Below are 21,815 nucleotides of genomic sequence, written 5' to 3' on the forward strand. Positions count from 1 at the left end.
AGATACCTTTTTGTTTTTTGCTACCACGTACCAATGTATAATTTCTCTTACATTTACAAACCTTTTTAAGTACACAGATCTACACTGTAATTGTATTATTAAAACTGTTAAGTATTTTAGTAATTATGTGGTGGGTAGATTTAAACTAACTCCTTGTCGTAGAGTAGTGATCCTTTTAAAAAATTTTCACATGCTTGGCTGGTTGGTTTTCTGAAGAAGGCTTTTTTTCTCGAGGAGAATGAGAGATTAAGAAAACACCTCATTGATGCTGCTGATGCTTTAAGTCACAGCTGCAGAGTATTTACGTGCTTGTCAGCTTCCTTCGGTCCTGTTTCCAAGCGTGTCCCAGTGGGATCTTGAATAACGAACCATGATGCCTTTACATCAGCAAAACAGACGGGAGCTAACGTGTATCTTGGCATTAAAGCAACCGGGAGATTTGGGCTTTGCAGAAATCAAACTGGACCAGTGGCAGGTTGAACAGAGACAGCAATGCTTCAGCTATATCTCCATGAGATGATAATTTTAGTTGGCTCTGAAGGAGACCCCAAGATGTGTACAAATATCGTTCCATCTTTAATTTGATGTTTCCAATTGCATCTTTAACAGCTCGAAGAACGCTCTTGCCTTTTGATTCCAGCAGTGTTTTTGTGCTGCAGTGTGGCTGTGTGATTTTTTTTCTGCAGCCTTTCGACTCCCCCGTGATTCTTTTTGGATATGTGTTGCTGTTCACCGCTAAAGGCGAGAAGAGCAGAGAGTTGCAATTACTCAGTGAGGTGGATTCCTGGGATTGTAGCTCTTCCGCTGTGCAGTGGAGAGAGAGGGAAGAGAATTTTGAGCATGGTGCAGCTAACCTTTATCAAGAACTGTAGCTTTCCACAGTCCATTTGGAACAAGAGTGATCGATGAACACCTCTGCACACAAGTGGAATGGGCTGCACTTCCAGTATCATTCTGTTTAAAGGTTTGAGGACAATTGTCGAAAAGAACTGTGGTTATATTTGCAAGCAACAGACAGAGCAAGTGTCGCTGCAAAATGCAGTGCAGAATGTGGCTTGTGAAGAGACGAGGAAACCAATCTGTTCAGTTCTGGTAAATGCTCCCAATTTATTTCTGCTGTATGTATCCAGAGACGTTAATTCATTTTTGTTGCCCCTCGCTGGTAAATAACAATTTTGATGTTGCATGTTGTCCCTGTTGGTCTGCAGAATGTTACAATCTATAATGTTGCAAAAATCAATCTGTTATAGCAGCATGCACTCTTGCCAAAGAATTCAAATCAAAGATTGTGACTGGCAATGCAGTCTGATTATCATAAAATGATAAAGCATAGAATGAGGGCATTTGGCCCATTGTGTCTGTGCTGGCTCTTTGGTAGAGCTATTTAATTAATCCCACTGCCCTGCTCTTTCCCCGTAGCCCTGGAAATGTTTTCCCCTATTCGATTCTCTTTTGTTGGTATTGAATCTGCTTCCACCGCCCTTTCAGGCTGCACATTCCAGATCACAACAATTCGCTGTCTAAAAAATATTTCCTCATGTCGTTGCTTGTCCTTTTGCCAGTCACCTTCAGTCTGTCCTCTGGTTACCTTCTGCCACTGGAACAGAACCACAGAGACTAGTGGGCACAGATTGAAGGTTTTGGGCAAGAGATGGAGGGGGTGGGTGGGATGTGAGGAAGAACTTGTTTATGCAGCGAGTGGTAATGATCTGGAACTCGCTGCCTACAAGGGTGGTGGAAGTGGAGACGATGAATGATTTCAACAGGGAATTGGATGGGCACTTGAGGGAAATAAACTGAGAGAGCTACGGGGATAGAGCTGGGGAACAGGACTGATTGGATTGCACTGCAGAGAGTCGGCATGGACTTGATGGGCCGAATGGCCTCCTTCTGTGCCGTTACTATCAAATCCTGCCTTAACCTTCTCTGTGCTAAGAAGAACAACCCCAGCTTCTCCAGTCTCTCCACATAACTGACGTTTCTCATCCTGGCACCATTCTAGTAAATCTCCTCTGCACCCTCTCCAAGGCCTTGACATCCTTCCTACAGTATGGTGTCCAGAATTGGATGCAGTGCTTCAGCTGCAGCCTAATGAGTGATTTATAAAGGTTTAGCATAACTTCCTTGCTTTTGTACGCCATTCCTCTACTGATCAAACCAAGGATCCCATATGCTTTTTTTTACCAGCCTTTTCAACTTGTCCTGCCACCTTCTAAGACTTGAGTACAGACTCCCCCAGTTCTCTCTGTTCCTGCACCCCCTTTCAAATTGTACAGTTTATTTCAGATGGCCTCTCCTATTAAAATGTACTGTTTCATCCTTCTCCTGTGTTAAATTTCATCTGCCATGTGTCTGCCCATTTTGCATCTCTGTCCTCCTGAAGTCTGTTAGTTTCCTCCATGTTATTTGCTATATTTCTGAGTTTTGTACCATCTGTAAACTTTAAAATGATGTCCTGTATACCCAAGTCCAGGTTATTAATATGCATGAAAAAGAGCGGTGGTCCCAATACTAATCCCTAGGGAACACCTCTGTATACTTACCTCCAGCCTGAAATATGTGAAGCAAAATGGGATATCAAGGGAATAAAAACCTTTCAGGAATTACATAATCCAGTATATTGTACCGTATTGACATTTTCTTCCTTTTTGGCAAGTTTTACTGCAAGCAATTTCATGGAAAATAATTCTATTGTAACATTTTGTCAGGCTACATTCTTGGCAGATTCTACAGCCCAGAAACTGTCTAAAAAAAGACTTGCATTTCTGTAGCACCTTTCACACCCACAAGATGTCCCAAAGTGCTTTACAGCCAGTGAAATACTGGTCCTGGCCCAGGGATGAAGTATCAGAGTGTGTCTTGCACCTTCGTATTAGACCCCTGTGAGGAATTGATTCCTTTTGGAGGAAAATAGGGAACAGTTTTCCCAACAAATGTAGATCAGTTTCACTCTTATTTTTCAAACCTCTGATTCCAGAATACCTGCAGAAAAATCACTGATCAGTAGTGAAAATGTGGTAAATAATAAGTCATCTGTTGAGGTGAATGACTCTTTTATTGCTCATTTGAGTTGCTCATTAGCTCCTGTACTATCATAAATGTTCACTTAATCACTGAAGACTTGATCAGTTACAAGTGGAGGATTTTGTAGAGATATTTCAATGTTGGATAACAATAGATTTGCCTTTTACCATACAATGATTTATTATATCAGAATATCTCTTGATACTGTGCTATAAATATACCTACTCACCCTGCTCAAAATATCACTTTTAAAATCAAAACAGAAAATGCTGGAAAGCACTTAGCAGGTGGAGAGAGAAACAGAATTAACGTTTCAGGTTTGTCAGCTCGGGGAACAGTACCTTTTCTTTTGATTGGGCACTTTACAGCCTTCTAGACTCAACAATGATTCAACAATTTTAGATCCTAACCTCTGCCACCATTTTGTTCTGTTTCTTTGCTTTTTTTCTCTCTCAATTCCTTTACTTTTGCGTTCGGACGGCTGCTATCCTGCCATTCAAACCTCCTCTAGTCACCTCTTTCGTCCTCCCTCAGGACCATGACCCCACCACCAAACATCAAGCCACCGTCCAAAGGACTGTCACTGACCTCATCTCCTCTGGAGATCTTCCCTCTACGGCTTCCAACCTCATAGTCCCACAACCTCGGACAGCCCGCTTCTACCTCCTTCCCAAAATCCATAAACGGGACTGTCCCGGCAGACCCATTGTGTCAGCCTGCTCCTGCCCCACTGAACTTATTTCTTCCTATCTAGACTCTGTCTTTTCTCCGCTGGTCCAGTCTCTTCCCACCTACATCCGTGACTCTTCTGACGCCCTACGTCATTTTGACAATTTCCAGTTTCCTGGTGCCAACCGCCTCCTCTTCACTATGGACGTCCAATCGCTCTACACCTCCATCCCCCACCAGGATGGTTTGAGGGCTCTCCGCTTCTTCCTTGAACAGAGGCCCAACCAGTCCCCATCCACCACCACCCTCCTCCGCCTGGCTGAACTTGTTCTCACATTGAACAACTTCTCCTTCAACTCCATGCACTTCCTTCAAATAAAAGGTGTCGCTATGGGTACCCGCATGGGTCCTAGTTATGCCTGTCTTTTTGTGGGATATGTCGAGCATTCTTTGTTCCAGTCCTACTCAGGCCCCCTCCCCCAACTCTTTTTCCGGTACATTGATGACTGTATCGGTGCCGTTTCCTGCTCCCGCCCCGAACTAGAAAACTTTATCAACTTTGCTTCCAATTTCCACCCTTCTCTCACCTTTACATGGTCCATCTCTGACACTTCCCTTCCCTTCCTCGACTTCTCTGACTCCATCTCTGGGGATAGGTTGTCTACCAATATCCATTATAAGCCCACTGACTCCCACAGCTACCTCGACTACACTTCTTCACACCCTACCTCCTGTAAGGACTCCATTCCATTCTCCCAGTTTCTCCGTCTCCGACGCATCTGCTCTGATGATGCTACCTTCCATGACGGTGCTTCTGATATGACCTCCTTTTTCCTCAACCGAGGATTTCCCCCCACTGTGGTTGACAGGGCCCTCAACCGTGTCCGACCCATTCCCCGCACCTCTACCCTCACCCCTTCCCCTCCCTCCCAGAACCGTGACAGGGTTCCCCTTGTCCTCACTTTTCATCCCACCAGCCTCCATATCCAAAGGATCATCCTCCGCCATTTTCGCCACCTCCAGCGTGATGCCACTACCAGTCGCATCTTCCCCTCCCTTCCCCTGTCAGCATTCCGAAGGGATCGTTCCCTCCGCGACACCCTGGTCCACTCCTCCATTACCCCCACCACCTCGTCCCCGTCCCAGGGCACCTTCCCCTGCAATCGCAGGAGGTGTAATACCTGCCCATTTACCTCCTCTCTCCTCACTATCCCAGGCCCCAAACACTCCTTTCAGGTGAAGCAGCGATTTACTTGTACTTCTTTCAATGTAGTATACTGTATTCGCTGCTCACAGTGTGGTCTCCTCTACATTGGGGAGACCAAGCGCAGACTGGGTGACCGCTTTGCGGAACATCTCCGTTCAGTCCGCAAGCAGGACCCTGAGCCTCCGGTTGCTTGCCATTTCAACACTCCCCCCTGCTCTCATGCTCACATCTCTGTCCTGGGATTGCTGCAGTGTTCCAGTGAACATCAACGCAAGCTCGAGGAACAGCATCTCATCTACCGATTAGGCACACTACAGCCTGCCGGACTGAACATTGAGTTCAATAATTTCAGAGCATGACAGCCCCCCATTTTACTTTCATTTTTAGTTATTTTTTCTTCCTTTTTTTTTTACATTCCTTTTTATATTTTTTACAATCTTTTTTTGCATTTATTTCATTTCATCTTAGTTTGTTCAGTTTGCTTACCCACTGTTTTTTTCAGGTTGTTTTTCTTCAGGTTTGCACTTGCTGCTGTTCAATATTCAGTGTATTCACGCCTAATCTGTACTAATGCTTTGTCTTTCAACACACCATTAACATATTGTTTGCCTTTTCTCCGTGACCTTTTGGTCAGCTATGTGGCCCGGTCCAATCTGCACCTTCTCCTTTGTTATCTCTTGCCCCACCCCCACCTCACTTGTTTATAATCTGTGACTTTTCTAATATTTGTCAGTTCCGAAGAAGGGTCACTGACCCGAAACGTTAACTCTGCTTCTCTTTCCACAGATGCTGCCAGACCTGCTGAGTGATTCCAGCATTTCTTGTTTTTGTTTCAGATTTCCAGCATCCGCAGTATTTTGCTTTTATCTTTCGTTTCTTTACTTGTTCCTTTACCACTCCCTTTGGCCTTGTACCATGAAACCTTCTGCCATTTAATCTCTCCTGTCCTCCACCCTATCACAGACCTTCCCCTTTAGCTTTCACTTGCTCAAAACTGATGACATTTCTAACTTTTCCCAGCTCTGATGAAAGGTCACAGACCTGAAACGTTAACTCTGTTTCTCTCTCCACGGATGCTGCCAGACCTGCTGAGTATTTCCAGCATTTTCTGTTTTTATTCCAAAATATCACTTTCTTTGTTGTGATGAGGTCTGTAAATATTCATGCTCTTCATCCCAATTATTGTGTTTTTTTTATTCTTTCATGGGCTGTGGGCATCAGCATTTGTTGGCTATCCCTCATTGCCCTTGACAACGGAGTGACTTGCTAAGATCAACTTAAGATCAAAAGACTTAAGATCAACCATGACAATTAATGATAGTTTCATGCCACCATTACTGAGACTAGCTTTCAGTTCTAGAGTTTTAATTAATTGAATTGAAATTCCACCAGTTGCCGTGACGGGATTTGAACCGTGTCCCCAGGGCATTAGCCTGGGCTCTGGATTACTACACTACTGACATTACCACTACACCACCATCTCCCCTGCAACAATTCACAATTCAATTCGCTATTTCCATGAGCAGAGAGGCCAGCCACTAGAGGGCATAAATTTTAAATAATTGGTGGTAGGATTAGAGGTGAGTTGAGGATTTCTTTTCACCCAGAGGGTGGTGGGGATCTGGAACTCACTGTACTTGGATATGCACTTGAAGTGCCATAACCTACAGGGCTATGGACCACGAGCTGGAAAGTGGCATTAGGCTGGATAGCTTTTCTATGGGATGGCACAAACATGATGGGCTGAATGGTCTCCTTCTGTGCCATAACTTCCTATGATTTCAATTTTGTTTAAAATTTATAATTCATCATGCATTATTCATTCAGTTTTAAATTAGCAAAGTGACATAATTTGTAATGTATTTATTTAATGGAGAGGATATCTATCAGAAAAGGATGTACAGGTTGGGTCTCTTTTCTCTTGAAAAGAGATGGCTGAAGGATGACCTAATAGAGGGCTTTGAAATTATGAAAGATTTTGATAGAATCGATACAGAGTGTTTCCACTTGTGGGGAAGAGTGAAATTGAAGGTCATTAATATAAGATGATCACCAAGAAATCCAATAGGGAATTCAGAAGAAACCTTTTTACCCAGAGTGGTGAGAATGTCAAACTCACTACCACAAGGATTAGTTGAGGTGCATTGGGGCATCCCAAAGTCATAGATGTATTTAAGGGGAAGCTAGTTAAGCATATGAGGGAGAAGGGGAAAGTGGGTTGTGCTGAGAGAGTTAGGTGAGGAAGGATGGGAGGAGGCACGAGTGGAGCATAAATGCCGGCATAGGCTGGTTGGGCCGAATGGCCTGTTTCTGTGCTGTACATCCTGTGTAATTCTATCTAATGATATTAAGTATTCACCTGGACATAGGTTTCATTAATGCTTGGGACTGGTGTACCAAGCTTTGTAAGTACAAAGAAGAAAGACTTGTGTTTATATAGCGCCTTTCATGACCTCGGGATGTCCCAAAGTGCTTTACAGCCAGTGAAGTACTTTTGAAGTGTAGTCACGGTTGTAATGTAGGAAATGCTGCAGCCAATTGGCGCACAGCAAGATCCCACAAACAGCAATATGGTAATGACCAGATAATTTTTTCAGTGATGCTGGTTGAGGGGTAAATATTGGCCAGGTCACCGCGGAGAATTCCCCTGCTTTTCTAAGTAGTAGTGCCACAAGATCCTTTGTATCCAGATGAGAGGGCAGACGGGGGTCTCAGTTTAAGTTCACATCTGAAAGATGGCACCTCTGACAGTGTAGCACTCCCTCAGTGCCACACTGAAATACCAGCCTAGATTTATTTAAAATGTTAAATATATATAGGACTCTTTAGTCTTTGATTCTGATTCTGCAGTAGCACTAGCACGAACCCAACCTGCTGGATGTTCCGGAGTTGGATGTAAGCTTTTTTTGTAATTGAGAGTATATGAGGTCATAAGCTCAGCTCGAGGTTGAATAACTTGGCAGGATTGTGAAATGTACAAGGGGACAGAATTTGTTTGTGGCAGGGACTGAACATGATGGCTTGGGTCTTCCCGATATTTAGCTGGAGGAAATAATGGTTCATCTAAGGCTGGAGGATAACAACACAGAGGCAGTGGAAGTGTTGAGTACAACAGCAACAACAACTGATATTTATATAGTGCCTTTAACATCATAAAACATCCCAGCATGCTTCACAGGAGCATTATAAAAGAAAGTATGACACCGAGCCACCAAAGCAGGTATTAGGCCAAGTGACCAAAAGCTTGATCGAGAAAGTAGTAAGGTATGTCTTAAAGGAGGAAAGCGAGGTAGAGAGGCAGAGAAATGTCGGGAGAGAATTCCAGAGCTTAGGGCCTAGGCAACTGAAAGCACAGCCACCAATGGTGGAATGACTAAAATCAGGGATGCACAAGAGGCCAAAATTAGAGGAGCGCAGATATCTTGGAGGCCGAAGCAGATTACAGAGCTAGGGAGGGGCGAGGCCATGGAGGGATTTGAAAACAAGGATGAGAATTTTAAAATCAAGACTGTGCTTGACCAGGAGCCAATGTAGGTCAGTGAGCACAGGGGTGATAGGGGAATGGGATTTGGTGCAAGTTAAGAGGCAGCAGAGTTTTGGATGATCTCAAGTTTACAGAGAGTAGAATGTGGGAGACTAGCCAGGTGTGTGTTGGAATAGTCGAGTCTAGAGGTAACAAAGGCATGAATGAGGGTTTCAGCAGTAGATGAGCTGAGATGGGCAAAGTCGGGCGATGTTATGGAGGTGGAAATAGGCGATCTTAGTGTTGGCATGAATATGAGGTCGGGAGCTCATCTCTGGGTCAAATGTGACATCAAGGTTGTGAACAGACTGGCTTAATCTCAGACCCTCTCCAGGGAGAGGGATGGAGTCGGTAGCTAGGGAACAGAGTTTGGAGCGGAGACCGAAAACAATGACTTCAGTCTTCCCAATATTCAATTGGAGGAAATTTCTGCTCATCCAGTCCTGGATGTCAGATAAGCAATCTGATAATTTAGCAACAGTGGAGGAGTTGAGAGAAGTGGTGGTGAGGTAGAGCTGAGTGTCGTCAGCGTACATGTGAAAAGTAAAGCTGTGCTTTTGGATGATGTCGCCGAGGGGCAGCATGAAGATGAGAAATAGGGGGCCAAGGATAGATTCTTGGGGGCACCAGAGGTAAGTGCAGGAGCACGAAGAGAAGTGATTCTCTGGCTATGATTAGATAGATAAGAATGGAACCAGGTGAGTGCAGTCCCACCCAGCTGGACGACAGCATAGGGGTGTTGGAGGAGGATAGTGTGGTTAATCGTGTCAAAGACTGCATACAGGTTGAGAAGGGTGAGCAGGGAAAGTTTACCTTTGTCACAGTCACACAGGATGTCATTTTTAACTTTGATAAGAGCTGTTTCAGTACCGTGGGAGGGGCAGAGGAGTGGAGAGGCAGGGATGAGTGTCACCAGCGTACCACTGGGAGCTGGCTCATTTGTGTGTTTGATGGCCTATTGGGAAGTGCGTGGATGAGAACGTGGAGAAAGGGGCCAAGGAGAGATCCTTGGGAAACTGGTGACAGCAGTGTAGGGATAGGGAAGTGAAACCATTTCTGGAGATGCTCGACGATGAGACAGCATGTTTATTTACTATCATTGAGCGCTTGTTATCTACACATTCGAACAACAAACTCTCCTCTGTCATTTACACGAACTATTAAAAAAAAAAATCAATGATCCTGAGACTGGCCTCTGTGAGACTCCCGACAACTGGTTTCCACTCCCTATCTCCCTTATTAATGCTGCCCTTTGTCGACTTTCAGCCAAATATCGACACAGCCTAATTGTTGCTGCCTGTCCCATGAGTGTGCATCTTGTGAATCATTCTGTTGTGTGTAAACAGCTCAGTTGCTTTTCTGGAGTCCAGGTAAATAACAGCTGCCTCGCCCTTATTCACCTTAGTATTTTACAGTCCTGAAGGAAGTTGTTGTACCTCTTTCATTGTTTCTGGTGGGGCAGTCCGTGACGTTCTCCAAACTTCCATTTTTTGTTTTTTTGACAATGTTCTCAAATATATGTCCTCCGGTTACTGTTTCACTGACTAATGAAAATACATTTATCAGATTTAGTTTGATCATCACCTCTCATAATTTGGAGGACCTCTATTAGATCTCTTCTCAAGCTTGTTTACTCAAAAAAAAAAGCCTTTTCTGCACGCTCTTCGTAGTCGCAACATCCTCTACAACTATCTCTCTATCTCATTGGTTCAAACATGGACTGTGACTTTTGGGTTCTCTTGTCTTCCTCTCCTACCAGGTTTTTCCTGTGACATCCTTAACTCTGGTCTCTTTGGGACTCCTGCTCGCAAACTCTTTTCCCTCGGCACTGATTCCATCCCTTTCCCTGTCCTCTGTCTCCATCTGAACCAGACAGTTTGTAGCCTTGGTGTCCTATTTGATCCTGAGTTAAGCCTCTGACCCCATATCCTCTCCATCAGCAAGACTGCCTAGTTCCACCCCATAACATCGCCCTTCTCCTCCCCTGCCTCAGCTGCTGAAACCCTCATCATCCTTTCCTCACGTCCATACTGTATTGTTTCAATGCTGTCCTGGGCCCCTGCCACCTCCCCCCCCCCCCCCCCCCCACCATTCTTGTCCTCCATAAACTTGAGCTCATCAGAACTGTGCTGCCTGTGTTGTAACTTGCACTATCCTTTTCACCCATCACCCCCCATGTTCCCTGTCTATCAACGCCTCCAGTTAAAATTCTCATCCTGGTTTTCACATCTCGCCAGGGCCTCACCCCCTCCTTATCTCTGTGATCTCCTATAGGCTTGCGACACTCCAAGAACTTCTGCGTTCTGCCAACCTTGGCCTCTTGTACATCCTCCACTGTTAGCAGCATGCCTTCAGCTGTCTTGGTCCCAAACTCTGGAATTCCCTCCCTAAACTGCTCTTGTCTTTGAAGATCCTTCTTAAAATAAATCACTCCAATCAAGCTTTTAGTTGCTCCTCGTAATATCTCTTTTGGCTCAATGCACACTTTTGTCTGCTGTTAATTGCTTTTCTGTTGTTAAAGATGCTTTCGAGTTACTTGCGGCCTTTCGGCCTATCGAGTCCATATATATATATAAATGCAAGCTGTTGATCCCTTGACAATAGAATCTCGCGCTGCAACCACTCTCTCATTCTTTTAGTGTACCTGTCTCCCACCCCCTGCTCTCAACAATTCCTGTACAGGACCAGGAACAGGGAGGACTCCATTCAACCCCTCGAGTCTGTTCTTATTTAGATTATGGCTTATCTGTATTTTAACTCCATTCCCCCACTTTGTTTCGGTAATCTATAATACCCTAACCAAAATCAATCCCAGTTTTGAAATTTTCAATTGACCCCCCCGGCCTCAACAGCTTTTTGGGGGAGACAGTTCCAGATTCCCACTTCCCTTTGTGTGAAGAAGTGCTTCCTGACATCACTCCTGAATGGCCTGGCTGTAATTTTAGGTTTAAGTCCCCTTTTTCTGTACTACCCCCACCAGAGGAAGTAATTTCTCTCTCTCTATCCTATCAACTCCTTTAATCGATTTAAACTTCACAATTAGATCACTCCTTAATCTTCTATACTCAAGGGAATACAAGCCTAGTCTATGCAACCTGTCCTCATGTTACTTTTTCTGATCGTTCTGTTTTGAGTCACTCGACTCAATCGTTGTCCAGCACAGTGCCAATAACGCGGCTGGTGCCTGCGTGCGATAATCCTGTCTTCCTCTGCTGTGCCAGCACGTCGTCACACACAACTTGCTCTACACTTTGCTGGGGATGCTGAACTGTCTGTTAGGCAATTCCATGTAAACCATTCCCTAAAATAGCTTCGACTGAGCATCACATACTGTTAGCCTTTCCAACACTGGCTGGATGTATTCCTGGAGGTTTCCAGCTGCCCCAGGCGAAACAGCCATTTCCCCTACATCACCCCATCGCCAATATTTTATAACTAACCAATAAAAGTGTTCAAAGAAAAAAGACCCTCTTTAATCCAATTCTGGGCACCACACTTTAGGGAGGATGTGAAAGCTTTAGAGAGCATGCAGAAATGATAAATGAGAGTGGTTCCTGGGATGAGGGACTTCGGTTATGTGGATAGATTGGAGAAGCTGGGGTTGTTCTTCGAGAAGGTTGAGAGGTGATTTGATGGAGGTGTTCAACATCATGAGGGGTCTGGACATAGTAGATAGGGAGAAACTGTTCCTATTAATGGAAGGATCGAGAAGCAGAGGGCACAGAATTAAAGTGATTGGCAAAAGAAGCAATGGCTCCATGAGGAAAAATATTTTTACACAATGAGTGGTTAGGCTCTGGAATAACAGGCCGAATGGCCACCCTCTGTGCAGTTATGATTCTGTCCGATTCTCTAATGCCCTCATGATTTTTTAAAATCTCGATTTACTCGCAGTAGTTTCCAGGAGGTTAATCTTGAGTTCTGTTAAACTCCAGGGCATTGCTGGAGAGTTGGCAACTCTTTATACTGTGCAGTAAAAGTTTGAACAATTTTTTTTACCAAAAAAATGTTGCATTCAACACGTTCCAGAAAATTTGAAACTACTTTTCTTGTGAAGTGGGTTCAGAGTGAGTTTCAAAGTTTGGCGGCTGAATGAATTGGGAAAAGTGCCCCATCTGACGGGGGACATGGAGTGAGGCAAGAATTGTGCAGAGAATAATCCTACACTGATGGTTGAACACTTTTTTTGGCTGGTGTTTGAAGTGCTGTGTATGTTTGCAGAGTGATTATGTGCAGGGCGTGTGCGAGAGGCAACACAGTTCCTGCGCCAATGGCAGGGACCTTGGGCAGATCCTTTTGTCCTGGATCTCACGCATTCCCTGGTTGATGGGCGGAGAAACTTTAAGCTGAAACTTTTTCTCTCTGTGTCTCTGGCTGAGATGTAACCAAATTCTACACTAACCCTGACCGCTGGAGTCTTTCTTACTGGAGTTTTTCTTTGTGTTAAACTTACGATGCTGATCACCTGGCGCTTGAGAAAAAGTTTTCCTTTTCCTTCGTGAAAACTTTTTGCAAAGTACGCCGGACTGAAAGCGGAGCTGGAGAAAATGCAAGGGAGAGTGAACCGACTTTTTAAGAAAGAGCTTGCAGTCGACCCACTTCAGAAATGCAGAGCTGCCCACTGCGAACCTGAAGCAAATTTTGGCGAGGTGCCACACACCGAGCCTTCTGGCAAGAACCTGGATGTAAGTTCAACCAAGGCTATAAATTGTTACTTTTTGAAAAGCAGAAGCACTTGTTCTAGAGTCATCCCAAAGACAGTTGTTGCATCTGCTAAACTTTAGTTCCGATACACTTAGGCTGCTTACACTTTGTCCAACTAGTTTGGGGAGGCTGAGAGCCCCATGGTGGAGATCTGTTGTGTCTCACTATGTGTGTGTGGGCAGAATAAATTCCCATTGTCAACTGCTGCCAGAGAACAGGCTGTCTAAATATTCCCCAACATACCTAAGTACTGGCAGTAGGGATGCCTGTTGTAGTAATCTGTGCTGGATCAGTGTCGGATACTTTGGGTAGTTAGGAATAACCTCTCTCGTGTGTATCCTAAGATTGAGTGAATCCCTTTTTAAATTCTGAAGTTTGCAATGTTGTGATTTCTTTGTAAGTCGCTAGTCCCATTATTCTGCTAACTTGTTTTATTTTCAGTTGAGAGATACTGTTGTCCCTCACTGGGCCAGTATTGCCTGTTGGATTATCTGCAAGCTAATAGTTGCTCAGCCATCTCAGTTGGTAGTAAAAACTATTGAACCAGTTTAGTTCACTCCTTATCTTTAGTCTGGGGTGGAAAATCCCAAGATCTGGATTGGAGAAATTTAATAAGATATTTGCCTAATATTTCTTCCTCCTCCTTGTACGGAAGCTTTGCATATTTGTGTAGATGCGACAGGGTGGAATATGAAAGAGTTTATTCTGTTGTTTGTGTATGTAGGCTGTAATTAAGAATGACATTGGTAATGATACTGGTATTCAAACTAGTAATGGGGAATTATTTCACCTTGTTGAAAAATGTTCAAAGCGTAGTTTTTTTAAAATCTTCGTTTGTTGCTGCTGTTTTGAATGTACTGAATTCTCTTGAAGAATTGGCATTTTTACTTCCTGGGTGTTGGTTAAACCTCCGTTTAGCATTGCCCTGGAAAATTTGCTATCTGGTGGAACACCCATGTTTTCTTTAAACTATTCGTCTTGTATCTCAGTCGTTGTCCAGAACAAATCCCAGTTTAAAAACTTTTGACCTAAATTCGAGTCATCTGCAACATTACAGGCAGCTGAGAATACTTTTCTTGTGAATGTTCTGACAACTGCTGTAGCTTAATCAGAGGATTGTGAAACCAGGATTGAGATAATCCAAGTTTGGAAGAAAACGAATTTCAGATTTTGTTCTCAAAATGAAGATCTCTCAACTGGAGCATTCCTTTCTCAATAGAGTAGAGGATTTAAATTATTATTCTTAAACCTCTACCGGTCATGGAGTTATTTACGGCACAGGAAGAGGCCATTCGGCCCATTGAGTCCATGCCGGTGTTACATATCCGATAGGATCATAACCTCCCAACATGCTCACCTTCTCAACCTATTCATAAACAAGTTCCTGAATTTAGCAGAAGAGATTTACAATGTGAGCAGTGATTTTAGATTCTATGCACTTCCTCTGTGTGACAAAGTATCACTTGTGAATGAGAAAGAAAGACTTGCACTTATATAGCACCTTTCACAACCTCAGGACATCCCAAAGCAATTTACAGTTAATGAAACACTTTTGAAGTGTAGTCACTGTTGTAATGTAGGAAACAATGTGAAGCTGGCTTTCAGTACAAACCTCATATCTCAATCAAAAAAATGTTTTTTGTAGTAATCAAAGCTGAAACATTTCGTGACATTTCTTTAAAGAGATTAATTCAGTTGATGTCAATCACTAAACTGTTTTATTGGTACAGATTAAATTTTGATCTACGCAGTGTTGCAGTTGAACAGATGAGAATAAGGCAGGACTTTGTAAGTGATCTCATGAACTGTTGTGATGTTGTTACACTTGCTGTGCACAGACACTTTTCTTAACCAGGCTTAGTGTAACCGTTAGTCAGATCTTGGCTGATCTCCCTGATTTCGTTTATTTACATTCAGTAGAAGGGGAATACTGTATTCAGTCAGTCCAGAGACAAACGGCAATTTTTACCATCAGGGCTGGTTCAATTATCAGCGCAGTAGATTTATTTGTTTCTAGTCTGCCTTGTGGTTTCCCCATTAGTAACTTTTTAAAAATCTGCATTTGTATAGCGCCTTTCATGACCACCGGGCATCCCAAAGTGCTTTATAGGCGATAAAGCAGTCTTTGAAGTGTAGTCATTGTTGTAATGTAGGAAACACAACAGCCAATTTGTGCACAGCAAGCTCCCACAAACAGCAACGTGATAATGACCAGATCATCTGTTTTAGTGACGGTTGAGGGATAAATATTGGCCAGGACACCGAGGAGAATTTCCCCCTGCTCCTCTTCGGAATAGCGGCCATGGGATCTTCTGCGCCCACCTGACAGGGCAGATGGGGACTCTGTTTAATGTCTCATCTGAAAGACGGCACCTCCGACAGTGCAACACCCTCTCAGTACTGCACTGGAGTGTCAGCTTTGATTTTTGTCCAGAAGTACAACTTGAACCCACAACCTTCTGACTTGGAGGCGAGAGGGCTACCCACCGAGCCACAGCTGGCATGGCTAAATTGGGTCAGTCTGTTCCTGTCATTGCATTGTACAGTTTTTATTGTAATGAGATACTGCACAATGGAGCTTGTAACTTTACTTACTGCACACTGATCGTTAATGTGCATTTGAAAACTGGACATAGACATGGTTTGTGCACTACACAAACTGATTTATTCACTGGACTGGAGTATTAATGTAGCAGAGTCCTCTCAAGCCAGCTGTGTTTCCCTAAGTTTTCATTTCCGGCATTACATTGCTGAAACGAGCACTAATAATGCACAACAAATCTGCTGAAGTTTCAGAGTCTCTGTCTCAATTATGGTGATCGTGACCCTAAACTTAAAGACCTCAAATTTTAATTAAAAAGTACTTGTAAAACATTTTAATTTTGATCTCCTCCTCTTCTCTCTCCCCCTCTTCTCTCTCTCTTCCCCCCTCTTCTCTCTCTCTCTCCCCCTCTTCTCTGTTCTATTTATTCATAAATTTACATTTTACAATTTCTGTGCTGTGTTTCAGTTTTTAAAAAAAAAATTCTGTACCTTTTTAAGTGAACCTTCTCTGAGTGCCCACTATCCAATGAGGAATTGAAAGCAACTTTTAGAAAAAAATCAAGTTATGAAAAGGACCGAATAGTTAAGTACATGAGGGAGAAAGGAATAGAAAGTTATGCTGATAAAGTTAGGTGAAGTATTCCTTGCTTCCTCATGTGCTTATCTAACTTCCCCTTAAACCAATCTATACTATTTGCCTCAACCACTCCCTGCGGTAGGGGGTTCCACATTCCTACCCCTCTCTGGGTAAAGAAGTTTTTCCCTAAATTCCATATTGGATTTATTAACTCATCATTTTATAACCATCTTGCATTTAAGGCCCTTAATTTTGGTCTCCTCCAAAAGTGGAAACATTTTTTTTCTATCGCTGCCCTATAAAACCCCTTCATAATTTTAAAGACCTCTATGAGGTCACCCATCAACCTTCTCATTTCTAAAGCGTCCCAACCTGTTCAGTCTTTCCTGATAGATGCAAGCTCTCTATTCTGGTATCATCCCTATAAATTTTCATTGTACCTTCTCCCATTCCTCTATGTACATTTTGTAAGACGGAGACCACGCAGTGCACCAGACTGCAATTACTGAGCTCAATTTTAATTAATCACCACACAAGCCTTGTACCGGAAGGCTATGACATTCTGTGAAAAGAAACACCTCCTGACATCTAACCTAGTTCTATTTTGTACCTTGCACAGATGTCCCCTGGTGGTTTCCAATTTATCTTGACACAATTAGTTATCAACAGACACAGTCTAATCACTGCATAATTTTAAATACTTCAATCAAATCTCCTCAAAGTCTACAATTTTCTGGTGTTACGACCAGGTGAGAAAGGGTCTAGGGTTCCCTCTCAGCCTTCACCTGATCTCACCATAATATGGTTTAATTTTAAACACACTGTGTTTTTAGCTTCCCCTTGGTGCATTCTTGTTCACTAACTTCCAATTATAAGGCAAATAAACTAGCCAAACAGATTTTCTTAGGTTTAAAGAAAAAAGGTTGAACTTTATTAAACTTAAATGCTAATTCGGTTAACACCTATGGATACACGACATGCCCACGCTAGCATGCATACGCGATACATGCCGTTAGAGACAGAAAAGAGCAGAAGAAAGACAAAATGGAAAAGTTTGAGGCAATCTCTGAAGAGGGTTTTTGTTACGGTTCTTTGAGCTCACTGTAGAGTCCTTGATTGTAAGCAGATCTTGCTCTTGTTGGGGCCCAGTATTCTTAAACCCACTGTAGGAGATCTTCCTTGGGGTTCATGTGTCTTCAGTGGAATTGGAGTTCTGTGAGAAAGAGAGGGAGAACCAGATGGGAGAGGTCTTCTTCAGTCCAGGAGCATACTGCAATCTCTCAGTTCAAACTGTTTGTACAATTCAGAAAAACCAGGTTGCCAAGCAGGCTAGTCACATGACCAGGTGGTTTGACCACATCTGTTTGTGGATTTGGCTATCCCAGCAGTCATCCTGAAATTTGAGCTCCCTCACCTTCAATGTCTGGTGCTCAAAGTCCATTGTGGGTTAAATTGGATAAGGGAAGTTACTACTTTGTCTCCACAAGCAGTGTCTGTTCATATGCAAATGTATTTCCAGCCAAGAGCTTGGTAATTTTTTTAAAAAATAAGTCCTTTCTTTATTTCAACAGTTTTCAAATCAGTGTTCATATGACAAAATTAATGTGCCTCAGTCTTGGCAGGTGGGGGGGTGGGGTGGGGGGTCTGCATGACACTGGAGTTAAAACGGTTCAACTCTCAGACACATTATCATAACTGAAGAGGTTGTAAACCAGGTATCAACCTTGTGGACCCCATTGGAACCCATTCCACATCCTCTAGATTGTTCATCATGTGAAGGGGACAAACTGTGGCTATCTTGTACAAGGACAGCTGGCTTGATTTTTGGCAGCTTGTTCTTGCAGACCAGGTCTAACTATAGCCAGTGACCCAGTGATCAAACTATTGGGTGTTTGTTTTTTCAAGATCAGAAACAGAGGTTACCTCCCTCTCCCTCTCTTTGTGCTGGCCGTCAGTGCAAGATTGGTCAGTAAATGTTTTGCATCTTGATTCTCAACACACCCCAAGTCATCACGTCCAAGCCTGACTCAAGATGCGGCTGGAGTTGACTCCCGAGGAGGTGTTTGGAGTGCAAAAAAAAATTTGAATTATCAAATAATTTGAATTGAGGACACTGCATAAAGTAAAGCATCTTTGCACTTTAAATTGAGGAAGAAAATCTTTCCTAAGCATCAATAAGGAAGTAGCTTATAAGGTTACCAGAAAAAGCGGTAAGCCCGAGGATTGGGAGCAATTTAGAGTCGAGCAAAGGAGGACCAAGAAACTGATAAAGAATGGGAAAAGAGAATATGAATGCAAACTAATAGGAAACATAGAGGCAGACTGTAAAAGCTTCTTTCGGTACGTGGAAAGGAAAAGATTAGCAAGGACAAATGTGGGTCCATTACGAGCAGAGACTGGAGAATTTATAATGTAGAAATGGCAGAGAAACAAAATAATTACTTATTGTCTGTCTTCACAGGTGAGGTACAGAAATACCAGGGAACCACAATACTTGTGAAAGTGAGGAACTGAAAGAAATTAGTATTAATAAAGAGGTGGCACTTGAAAAGTTAACTGGATTGAAGGTTGATAAATCCCCTGGACCAGATGAGCTACATCCCAGAATATTGAAGGAGGTGGCTAGAGAGATAGTGGATGCATTGGTGGTTATCTTTCAAAATTCTGCAGATTCTGGAGTGGTTCCTGCAGACTGGAAAGTAGCAAATGTAACCCCACTATTTAAGAAGGGAGGGAGAGAGAAAACAGGAAACTACAGACCTGTTAGTTTGACATTAATAGTAGGAAAATATTAGAATCTATTATAAAGGATGTGATAACTAGACACTTGAGAAAAAAATGGTATGATTGGGCAGAGTCAACATGGATTTAGGAAAGGGAAATCATGTTTGACAAACCCATTAGAGTTTTTTGAGGATGTTACTTGTAGCATAGATGAAGGTGAACCAGTGGATGTGATATATTTGGATTTTCAGAAGGCTTTTGATCAGGTCCCACACAGGAAGTTAGTAAACAAAATTGGAGCACGTGGGATTGGGGGTAATATACTCGTATGGATTGAGAATTGGTTAACAGACAGAAAACAGAGTAGGGATAAATGAGTCATTTTCAAAATGGCAGGCTGTTACTGGTGGGGTACTGCAAGGATCAGTGATGTGGCCACAGTTGTTCACAATCTATATAAATGGTTGCTAGTTAGATTCCTGGGAAAGCACCTGTCACTCCCCTTTCACCAACCTCCCCCTCTCCTTCATGGTGTGACTCATGAGACTCCAAGACGAAGTTGCAGCCAGTTTTGTGTACATATCGGCTATTATACCAGTGCCGCCTTTTAGAACTGGGTCTGGAATTGGGTAAGGATGCATCATCGGCCCAAATCATCTTTCTGCTGCCTGCGAACTGGATCTTGGATCGGTCGGATCATAAAAAATCTGCACTGGATTTGGAACCATTCAGCAACCTTGACTGTATGGACAACATTGTCCTTTTTGAGGTAACAACAGAGATGGCACTGAGCATCCTCAAATGTGAGGCTGAGCCATTGGACCTTGACTGGTGGAAAACCAAAATAGAGTTTCAGATACTCCAGTTTCCACCACTGCACTCAACAAAAACATAAGAGAGAGTTTACTCTTTCAGTCACCTTTGGAGGTCAACATACAAGTGCCTTTGAAGGAGAGAGGGAGGTTGGTGAAAGGGGAGTGACCGGTGTTTTCCCAGGAATCTAACTAGCAACCATGCTCGGGTAATACAGCTGTCTTGTTACAAGTCTTGACACGTGGAGTGTTGCCAACTCAGTTTTACCTCGGTGAATTAGTTGCTCATTTTAAAGCACTTATATTTCAAATCAACAGATAATTTTCTTTAATAAAAGCAAAATACTGCGGATGCTGGAAATCTGAAACAAAAACAAGAAATGCTGGAATCACTCAGCAGGTCTGGCAGCATCTGTGGAAAGAGAAGCAGAGTTAACGTTTCGGGTCAGTGACCCTTCTTCGGAAGGGTCTTTGTTTTTTTAAAATCTGATTTGACCTCAGTGTATTCCAACCTTGCAATAATTGTGGACGTTGATAATAGATGCTGATTGTGTTATTATGATGTTTCTGCAATTGTCCCATGTTTTGTTGCACTGGAGATCTCTGCTGTGTAAATTGTCCACTGAAAATAGGGTATCTGTACTCTTGCCTGATTTCCCGTTCTGAGGTCTTAAAACCGTACCCATTTGATTTTTGATAACATTTTCATTAGCAAGCTTAAGGTCAGTATTCACATCTTTAACTAATTACTTTTAAAAACTTTTTTTGTATATGGGTAAATGATGTCTAGTTTTGGATTGAAATTAATATATGAACATAGCGTGTTTTTCACAACTTCAAGACATCCCCAAGCATTTGAAGACCTTTAGAAGTGTATTCATTTTTGTAGGAAACGTGGCAACCAATTTGCTCACAGCAAGCTCCCACAGACAGTTCTCCATGGTATCCTGGCCAATAATTATCCCTCAACCAACATCTCTGAAACGGATGAGTTGCGTTATAATTTAAATTATGAGGTGAGGTTACGTAGACCATGCTAATATTCCCTTGAGTAGAAAATTCTGGGGTGATCTAATAGAGGTGTGTAAGATGACTAAAGGATTAGTTAGAGGGAAACTAGTTCCTCTGTATGAACCTGTCACTCTGTCAGCAAAACATTGTGTTCAATTTGTTCTACTCTGAATGTGCTTTAACTCTTGTGCTGCAGGGGCCCCTCCCTGGGACCCTGCTCCCCGTCCTCTGCTCCACCATTAATGGCTGCTCGTTCAGACACCTTACACCTGACCACCTCTCACACTGGGGTGAGATGTTAAACCGAGGCCCCATCTGCCCCCTCAAGTGAACATAAAAGATTTCACAGTATCCGAAAGACGGCACCGTCAACAGCGCAGCACTCCCTCAGTAATGCACTTGGAGTGTTGGCCTGGATTTTGGGCTCAAGTTTCTGGAGTGGGACTTGAACCCACAACCTTCTGGCAGGGAATAATGATTGATCTCTTCAACAGAAAGATACTATGCGTCTTCCCAGTCTCGTGCGGAAATATAGATACAGACTTCACCTTGCATATTTGATATCCTGGCTCATGATTCCGTAAGCCGAATCTTTACTGAACAAGTCTGCCGGTGCTGTGAAATGTTAATTCTGCTGGAAGCTTGTGACCATGCTGAGTTTATAGTGCAGTGGTAGTTGCATAAAGGACATCAGTCTTCTAGAATGTGAATTTTTAGCTCCAAATTGCTTTTTTGGACTTGGCACTATTTGCCCTGCATTATCCTGCTGCAAGAAATCGTTCATTCAGATGAATGAATTCACTACAGAGCTTTTATTTATTTTGCTTCCATAGATTTTTGGCAGGGCACTTGTATACTGAATAGTGTATGCTGTAGATATCTGTATTTAAGCTGTACCACATACAGTCATTCTATAGTTCTCGATTTCTTGCACTAAGTCTTAGGCAGCTGTTGGCATTCCATTGGCATTGGTGCTTTCTGGGCCAGCCAGTAATGTAATGCAAATTAATTTTTTATAAG

At 43.0% G+C, this 21,815-nt stretch overlaps 1 protein-coding gene across 10 annotated transcripts in view; it reads left to right on the plus strand.

Moving 5' to 3' along the window:
• The window catches only part of LOC137371521 (dedicator of cytokinesis protein 9-like), a 291,071-nt gene that overhangs the window by 59,241 nt on the left and 210,015 nt on the right, over window positions 1-21,815 (plus strand). For 3 of the 10 annotated variants that reach the window (XM_068034242.1, XM_068034246.1, XM_068034247.1), the window contains exon 1: window positions 881-1,092. The exons of 3 other annotated variants lie outside the window; for them this stretch is intronic. In XM_068034242.1, the coding sequence (XP_067890343.1) occupies window positions 931-1,092 (162 nt within the window). In that variant the 5' untranslated portion in view covers window positions 881-930. Of the gene's footprint in view, window positions 1-877; window positions 1,093-12,757; window positions 13,109-21,815 lie in introns of those variants that run through there. 4 more of the 10 variants (XR_010975240.1, XR_010975241.1, XR_010975239.1 and 1 more) reach the window with 3 other exon arrangements.

Source organism: Heterodontus francisci, chromosome 6 (assembly GCF_036365525.1).
Source record: "Heterodontus francisci isolate sHetFra1 chromosome 6, sHetFra1.hap1, whole genome shotgun sequence".
NCBI classification, from domain to species: domain Eukaryota; kingdom Metazoa; phylum Chordata; class Chondrichthyes; order Heterodontiformes; family Heterodontidae; genus Heterodontus; species Heterodontus francisci.